General features: G+C 36.4%; 1 protein-coding gene across 1 annotated transcript in view; it reads right to left on the reverse strand.

Moving 5' to 3' along the window:
* Positions 1-2,230: 2,230 nt before the first annotated feature.
* The window catches only part of NOL11 (nucleolar protein 11), a 36,836-nt gene continuing 29,846 nt past the window's right edge, over positions 2,231-9,220 (reverse strand). The window contains exons 10-16 of the mRNA XM_019637816.1: positions 5,348-5,436; positions 4,802-4,876; positions 4,122-4,306; positions 3,698-3,823; positions 3,337-3,555; positions 2,844-2,922; positions 2,231-2,347 (exon numbers count right to left, since the gene is read on the reverse strand). Of these exons, the coding sequence (XP_019493361.1) occupies positions 2,246-2,347; positions 2,844-2,922; positions 3,337-3,555; positions 3,698-3,823; positions 4,122-4,306; positions 4,802-4,876; positions 5,348-5,436 (875 nt within the window). The 3' untranslated portion in view covers positions 2,231-2,245. The remainder of the gene's footprint in view (positions 2,348-2,843; positions 2,923-3,336; positions 3,556-3,697; positions 3,824-4,121; positions 4,307-4,801; positions 4,877-5,347; positions 5,437-9,220) is intronic.

A 9,220-nucleotide genomic window follows, 5' to 3' on the forward strand; every position in this document is an offset into this window, starting at 1 on the left:
TTAAATTTTGGGGGAGTCAAAAGTTATATGCAGATTTTCCACTGTGTGGGGGGTCGGTATTCCGAATCCCTACATTGTTCAAAGGTCATCTCCTGTCTACTTTTGTATGTTTGAAATTGTCCATAATACAAAGAAAAAGAGGGGAGCGGGGGAAAAAGAGGAAGAATCTATAAAATAAAAGTTTATAATATGTAATCAGGTAGAGTCTTTGTGATCTTAAATTAAAAGTTTTGTTGACTTTTCCAGTTACCGTATTTGTATCCACCTTTCCTGGGCCTAATTTTCTATTTCTATACTATTTTACTGTACGCTTCTCTTTGAGAGGCAATGTATAAGTAAGTTAAAAGCATTACACCAAGGGCTATAGAAGCCTTAAGCTTCCTGATATTCCTAAGGGAATCATGCACCAATCAAACTTGAAAACTGCAAATTTGGGGCGGGCCGAGTAGCACGTTGGTTAAGATCTGGCTTGGGACTCCAGCTCTGAGCATCAGGGCCCCGGTTCGGGTCCCACATGAGGGCCAGTGACGCTGCGCCCTCTGCAGCTAAGATGGTGAGCAGCAGCTCAACCTGGAACTGGGCTGCCATGAGTCGCCGGCGATGCCGTAGGCTGCAGCCCCTGCTGCAGTGGGCTGCCATAAGCTACCATGTGTGGCCGGCAGTCAGCGTGAGCGGCCGGCAGCTGGTATGAGCTGCCAAGAGCCGCTGTGAGCGGCCGTCCAGTGACTGGTGACGGATCTGCCTCACCCGGGAAGAGCGCAATGATAATACCAACATGGGCCAGTGAAGTGACGTCCTCCACAACTAGTCTGAAGAAGAAAAAGGACAGCAACTTGTCTGTTTCCCTTTCCTGATTCCCCAACGCTGTTCCCATCCCCCAATTCCCCAATAAAATCTTTAAAAAAAAAAGAAAATAGTGCAAATTTCTCTTTGTGGTTTATGCTATTGCATATTACACACTACTGCCCAATTTAGTAACGAAACAGGGGTGGTGCATATGGTCTGTGCAAATCCAAGAGCCTTTCTTCAAGTATGTACTTGAAGTTCAAGTTAATTTTAAAGTAAAATAAAAAAATCTATATATACCAACTATACCTGATGTACAATTTAAAATATAAGACATTTAACAATAAAATAATAGGGCCGGCCAAGTGGTGTGTTGGTTAAGAGTTGGCTTGGGACGCCAGCTCTGAGCAGCAGGGCCCTGGTTCGGATCCCACATGAGGGCCAGTGACACTGCCCTCTACAGCTAAGANGGTCACATGTCTTGTTAGGGAGACCGCATCATAGATGGGGTACAGGCTTGGAGTCAAGGGAATTGTAATAGGTATGTATGATATTGGGGGGGGAAGTGGGGCGGCGGATTGGGGGAGGGGGGTTGTCACTTCGAGGGGTAAAAAGTATAACTATTGCACTGTGTTGTACAGCTGAAACTAATTTAAAAAAATGTATTTCACAATAAAAAAAAGCAAAAGGGAATGAGGCAGATGTATGTATACTGGTTCAGAAAATGTCTAAAAATACAGTGTTGAGTGAAAAAAACAAACAAACTGCAAAACAGCATGCATACTATGATCTAATATGTGTTAGAAAGACAAGAGAAAGATGTCAGTGCATAGAAAAAAAATTTCTAGACATAAAAGAAACTCAGTATTGGTTATCTCTAAGAGGAACCAAGAGAGTAGAGACACAAAGTTTTCTTTCTTCTCTTGGAACTGTCAACTATAAAAACTACTTAAAATTTTTTAAACTTACTTTTAAAAATGAAAACAGTCAAATTAAGTGTTTGAAATACTTAATTAGAATAACACATTCTTAAACCACAGTATTTTTTCTAACGTTTCCACTGTTTCTCAAACAAATGCTGTATTTAAAGCAAGCCTACCATGAAATACTTCAAGATAATTTTTCCTTAGTCTTCATTCTCCTATTTTTAAGAATTATTAGGAGACTTATCACCCCCTCCCAAAGAAGCTAAGGAAATTCTTAAAAAGGGTCACTATAAAGAATCAGGAACTTCAGACAAACTGAAGTTCTTTAACCTAGAATTATGACTTTAAAAATCTATCTACCAAATTGAGAGATCCTCCCCACCGCCCACTCAGTGGTTTGTGTATAGCATGAGGGAGGACTTCACATGGATTAGGAGAAAGGAGAAGTCAGTTACTGAACTCCAGATTGACACTATATATACTTTTTTTTTTTTTTTACAGATCTTTCCCAGCACCAAATAAAAGTAAGAAAATTATCTCACCTGGTTCAGGGTTGGCGGGTGTATTCCAGGAAGAGTCATAGTAGCATTTTCGCTACACTTCAGATACAGGAAATATAAATACTGGAGAAACAGCTGGACCAAAAAAAAAGGGACAATTTATTGCTTTGATAGAATAATGTTCTCTCTATATAAATCTAACAAAGGGACTGGAAGGAATTTTAAGAGGCTACTGAATGTAACTATCTGTGGACATACACACACAAAAAACGCAGTCCCTGCCATCAATGAGGAGTTGATCTGGCTTGGGAGGGATGAGTGGGAAGCTTACTGTTTGTAAATAGTAAGTAGAGAAGAGAGACTGTACTCTGGGCAATTCTTTTCAGTTTCTACTCATTTATAACTTAGATGGATTAACCTTGCCTTCAGGCATGGCCCCAGGAATATGCCAAGATCTGCCAACCAGAAATCAATCTAGTCTCCTAAGCACAGTTTTTACCATGAGGGCTGGGGAATCTCTTATTCACACGGAAAAACTTGATAACCTTTCAAATGCCCTAAAAGCTGGTGAGAGTTAATCAGCAAAATTTAAACAGAAATAAAATTCCATAGGGTCTGTAAGAACACTTACCGTGATATGTTGTGCTGGGATGTCTTTCAGGTGAGGGAGAAGAAACGTTTCACTATACGCCGAACGAAGAATTGCATTTCTACTTAGGAATAAAGGAAAATCTTAATAAATAAAGGCTTTGTTACTGAAATTATGAGTAATTACCTTTCCCAAAGATACATTTTTAAATTTACACAAAAGTTTTGCTTTTCCAGAAGAATTCTATCACTGAACATTCTAATCACTAGAGATTGTCCTGAATACTTCACTATTATGTATCATTTGTATTTATTCAGAGTTCTAATTTTAGAATTGATAGAGCATCTACCTTAGTACAGCTTCTTACATAAGAAAACAGATTTAAGTTGTTTAAATATTGAACGTAATCCATTTTCAAGCAGAAACTGGGAAAAAAAAACCAACACCTGAAATTATCTTACTCCTTAGTTATTCCTTGGCATTTGACTACATCCCCAGAAAGAGATAATACAAGGGAAACTGTTCCAAAGGATACAGTAAAGCTGCTTTTTTTGGTATTACAGGGCACGAAGTGGTGTCTGTTATGTCCTGAGGCTTTTCATTTAACTCTTTATCACAGTTATCTTCTTCAGGATTGAAGCCATTTTGAAGAATTGCAGGTTGCTCTTCCATGTGCTCATCTTGTACAGCATCACTGTAGTCAGAAACTGATTCCATATTGACTTCTGCTTTTTGAAGAATCTCATCACCAATGCTATGGCGTTAATTGAAAGCAAGAAATTCTTATCTCTATTTGAACTTACTGGAAAACTTTTCATTTTCTAAGCATTCAAAGTTTTAGAAATTGAATACTATAATAGATAAAAGAGGCAAAGGACCATCAGCTTCTAACTTACCTCAAGAATATTTTTAAGCAAGCACAGGTGATTGCTTCAGGAATGTCAGGGAACTGCTGCAGACAGAGCTGTAACATCTGTACATCTGTCTTTTCTAAGGCAACCTCCATTAAGCCAGGGCACAAGCTAAGAAAAAAATATGTATCATTTTTTTTTTTTTTTTAAGCTGAGCCATCCTGCCACTGGCAGCTCAGTGGCAGCTCAGCTCGGGCAGGGAACCGAACCAGCAACCCTGTTGCTCAGAGCTCGCACTCTTGAGTGAGCTCTTAACCAACTGATCCACTAGGCCGGCCCTCAATTTTGTATAGTAAGAAAAACCTCCACTGCAAATAATTTACAAGCTTTTTCAGGGTATGAAAATTAGAACTGTAAAAAAAAGGTCAAGAAGAGCTGTGCGTGTAAAGTTTGATGTACAAACATTTACCTGTAAGAAAGCACATGTGTTTGGATAAGCTGCATCAGAGAGTTCCGGGGATAAAATGATGGTTCTGTTTTACATCTTCCCAGAAGTCCTATTACTATGTCCCCAATAACAGTATGAAAGTCAGGTGTCCGCTTGATAGCCAAAAATTTACGTAGTTCTACTTCAATGTGTTTTTCTGAATCTTTCTGAAAGGGCAGAAGTAAAGAGTTCAGTCTGATATATTAATAAATGTCGCTCTGAACTTAAAAGTTCCTAGCTCAACAGTATTCATGCATTCCTATGAAACTTGAGTTGATGCTACAATTTGCTGCACAAAGACAAACTGCAAAGAAAAACAAAACAATTCAAAGGTTTAGAAATCAAAATTTTTAACACTTTGTAAGCGGGCATTTTTCTCTATACGACGAGTTTACTCGTTTCTCGCAAACAATGTGTTAAGACACTAAATTACAAATATATTCAACACAAAGTTGAATCAGAAGCTGATGAGGGTTTAACAGCACCCTGATCTCATCAAAAGATCAGTGAGTCAAATAAGCCAAAGTATTGGATCACTCTCACGACCTTAAGACACAGTGTTAGCTACAGCTATAAAAATGATCACAAAAATAAGAGAATGAAAAGTAAATACGACTTCATTTAACCACTTGAGTTGATTTTTCTAATATTTTTAAATTTACCTTTATGGTTGATAAAAGTTGTTTGGATGCTGGAACCTCTGGCTGTTCACTTGCTTCACTTTTTCTTCTCCTTAACTATAATTAAGTAAATTGATTAGGATCTCAAACAATAGAAAGGTTCTAATATACATTTAGAAGAATATGAAATGTCCCAAAGAAACAAGCACACTTATGCTGTAATCAAAGTTTTCTTAATAGTTTAATTTTGTTACAGTGAAAAGTGAATTTATTTCAACTTTTAAGTTAAATATCTTTAATACTTTAAAGGTTTTTTGTTTTTTTAAACACAGAACAAAATCTTTATACTAAGAAAGGTATTACTAATTACTAATTGGTCTGTTTTCACACCTGGATATTACACACACATACACACCCGTAAGATTTAACTACTACACTACATGTGTCATTTTTGGATAAAAGCTGTTGGGTTACTGAATTTTAAACATTAAGATCAAAGCTGTAAAAGTTGTACAGGTATGAATTAAAATAGCCTTTTTCTGTTTTTTAGTATTTGCACTAATATTTCTTTTCCACTACCAAACTTACCATTCTCTTCGATGGCTCTGAGTTCAGGGATCCAAGTCCATGTCCCTGAGAGGTTTCCCAGTTTACAAAATGAGACACAGAATGAGTGCCTACGAAAACACAAAATACACAATTTCTGGAATTCTTTGATCAACTGGTATTTACCCAACCAATCAAACAAAAAACAACTACATGCATGACTCAAGAGAGGCTTTAAAGTCTGCTTTATTCTACTGATAACTTCAGATCAGTAAGTCATAATATAGTAAAAGGCTATGTTCTCAGCAACATTAAGCCAACAAATGAGACCATTGGTAAATTAGGGAGGATAGAGGCATTAATGATTTTGTCTGGGAGATTCCCCCATTGCCTCTAACATCAGAACACTGGTGTTCAAGACACAGTGTAGCTCTTCCGTCTGCAGCAGTACCTGCAATCTGCACTACTCCCAAGGTAGATACCGAGTTAAGGAAATTTCAATAATCAGTGTCAAATTTCTTCTTCTTCTTCTTTTTTTTTTTTTTTTTTACTTTTTTTAAAAGATTTTATTGGGGAATTGGGGGAAAGGGAGCAGACAAGTTNCACAACTAGACTGAAGAACAAAAGGACAGCAACTTGTCTGTTCCCCTTCCCCCAATTCCCCAGCGCTGTTCCCATCCCCCAATTCCCCAATAAAATCTTTAAAATAATAAAAAAAAAGGATGCCAGTCTTTTCAAAAAAGTTGTCCAGAATTTTGAAAAGTTTTTTCCTTCAAGAGATGTCTGCAGCAAGCAAAAAGAAATATTACCAATATTTCACTGATTTGGGTATGCTTTCAAGTGTTTCAAAATGATAATGTTGATAATTAAAGGAAGCAGAACGGTATCATCTAAAGTCACATTTCAGCTTTACCAGTTAGTACAAAGCTATGGGTACTGGGTAAGACATGACATTTATGGATAAATTATTCTTATGCCTTTTCAGCTCTAATTTTGAGTCTGAAACTGTTAAGAATCAAAACATGAGAACTATATAAAAACATGTTTTTATGAAAATATTAAGTGTAAAAAGTGGACCACACATTGTACGCTCATTAGAACTATTCATTCTAACTCTTCAAATCTGTGAAATAGCTCTATCCATGTATTTGCTCATCCATCTACAGGTTAGAGCAGGCTGAAGAGGTGAGAATGGTGGCTATATGGCACAGCGTTCCATTTTAGAGTGAAATTTATGCCAAAAGAATTTTACAATTTGCAACCACAACCTCCAAAGTAATAACTGATTCAGGCAGAAATTACCAATGGATCTAAAACCACTATTGGGGAATAATATTTCAGAATAGGATATTCGATCTCAAAGGTACACACAGGTTACTTATGAAGTACAAAGGAAAAGTTACCTTTAGACTGAGGTAATTCCTACCTTAACTAAGTGATCCAATTTAGCATCAATGATGGGACAACTCACATCAGTGCCTCCAGATGCTGTGCCTTCTCTGTAGTATTCTTGTCAAAAATGTTTAATCTGAATCTAATCATGTGGAAAGGAGACAAATCCAAATTGAGGGACATTCTGCAAAATAACTGGCCTAGATTAGATCCTTCAGGAATGCAGTATCTAGGAAACTGTTCTAAATTAAAAGAGATTTTAAAAACACAAAAACTAAATGCAATGCATGATCCTTGAAAAAATTTTAGGAGGGTAAAAGTCCAGCTATAAAATACATTACTGGGACAACTGTGGAAATCTGAGTAAGAACTGTAATCATTCTAAATAGTACTACATTAATTTCCAAAATGTGATAATTGCATTGTGGTCATATAAAATAATACTCTCGTTTTAGAGGATTAAACTGAAGTATTGGGTTGTCGGAAAAGTCATGATGTATTTTTTCTATGTTTTTTTGTTGCAAAAATGCGTCATGACTTTTCCAATAACCCATTATTTGCGGGATTAAACTGAATTACGGGATTAATCAGGATGTTAGCAAATAACTCAAATGATTCAGAAAAAAAAAGAGTGGCAAAACAAACATGGTAAAATATTACCAATAGGTGAATCTAGGTCAAGGACATATGGGTATTCATTGCTGTTTCTTGTAATATTTTTAGGATTAAAAATTTTAAACAAGAGCTGGGCAAAAAGTTCACTTTAGTTTTTTAGTTTTATACATGGTCCAGAATGGACTCCACTATAGTTACACAACCGTATATTTACAATGAAGGCTAAGGAAGCAAAAAGCAAACAAATGTCTAACTTTAAGTAGTAATGATAACCTTTTAGCCGACATCTCCCTCCAAAAACATTAAGTTCACAGCAGGAAATCACTTCTTAGATGTAGACCTTAAGTTTAAAGAACAACTCTTTTATTATTATATAGATGTAGTATATATGTAATAAAAAACAAATTTGAGATACAATTTAGTGTCTAAAAAAATAAAAGTCTAGAGCAGGGGTTGGCAAACTTTTGAGACGGAAGAGCCAATCCTGTCCCTCACAACAATTTAAAAATTATTCGACAGCCATAAATATATTTTTACAAATAAGGAAAATTTAAAGTAATATTATAACAAATAATAGTATTAATTATATCTTTATTAAAATAAGAAAAATTCACACATGTACATACCCAAAGAGCCGCAGTTTACCAACCCCTGGTCTAGAGGCATACACTGCCTATATGTGGTGAATAAACATGTACTTTCCAGAAACAGTAACTACTGCAAACGCTCAGAATTATTACTCTATGGTTGGACAGATAAGATCCATTATTCAGTAATTTATTCAATAACCACTTACTGAAACCAGTTATGTGCCAGTAGTCCTGTGCTTACTGTGCAGAAAGGGTAAGACACAGTCGTCTTGAACTCAGCCTGTAAGAGTCTCTTGTCAATTATATATATATAAAAAAAATCTCTGCATGTACTTATAAAATCCTTATTGAATTTCTAAATTTAGTGACTTAGACTACAGGCATTGTAGAAACAATTTGCAATTAGTATTTAATAGAAATTAAAAATTTCTAATTACTTTAAGCATCAATAATTTGCTTCCATAATATCTACAACCAACATTATTAAACTTTACAATAAAGACTTTATAGGGACCCTATAGAGAAGGGACTCTATTCAAAAAAGGCAAACGTTTGAGGGTCCAGGGACTCTTCTTCTGGCCTCCCCCCGCTCAAAGGCCTCTTGTTTGATCCCTGACCAGGCAAGTTATGTTTCACTGCTGACGCCATCCTCAAGCGCTATTCAATCAGGAGTCATGAAGAGCAAAATGTCCCTCTATGAAATGACAGCCACTGAATTTCAGTTGCTTATCTTGCTTTTGCTGAAACAAGAATTTGTTCTTGATAAAAGAGTTCACAAATCAACCTTGAGATTTGTCTCTTAATTAGGGTTCTTATAAATAAAATCATTAAAAAGTCAGAATTTAAAGTGTTAAAATCTTGAATAATCTTAATCCCCCTAAAAATGGATCTTGAAATCATAAAGGATCCGCTACTCTAAATCTCAGTTTTAAGGAAAAGCTTAGGGACCCACAAGTTTATGTCTGGATCTCTGCAAGTAATTCTTAAATGGTTCAGTAAAAAAGAGAAAAAGGAACACACACCATGGAGACCCGCATTTTTCATTTCTGCTGAGTACTGTTATCACTTTAAATTGTCTGAGCAAAAGGTCTCATTATATAAAGTGAGCATGACAGTTAATATATGCTATTTCTTTGGTATTTCTTTTCTCTCGGGATTAAAGAGAGATTAAAAATGACTGAGGAGGGCCGGCCGAGTGGCGCGATGGTTAAGAACTCGCTTGGGATGCCAGAGGTCCCCGGTTCGGATCCCACATATGAGGGCCAGTGACACTGCCCTCTACAGCTAAGATGCTGAATAACAGCTCAACCTGGAGCTG

This window comes from Hipposideros armiger, unplaced genomic scaffold (genome assembly GCF_001890085.2).
Source record: "Hipposideros armiger isolate ML-2016 unplaced genomic scaffold, ASM189008v1 scaffold_34, whole genome shotgun sequence".
Lineage (NCBI taxonomy): Eukaryota > Metazoa > Chordata > Mammalia > Chiroptera > Hipposideridae > Hipposideros > Hipposideros armiger.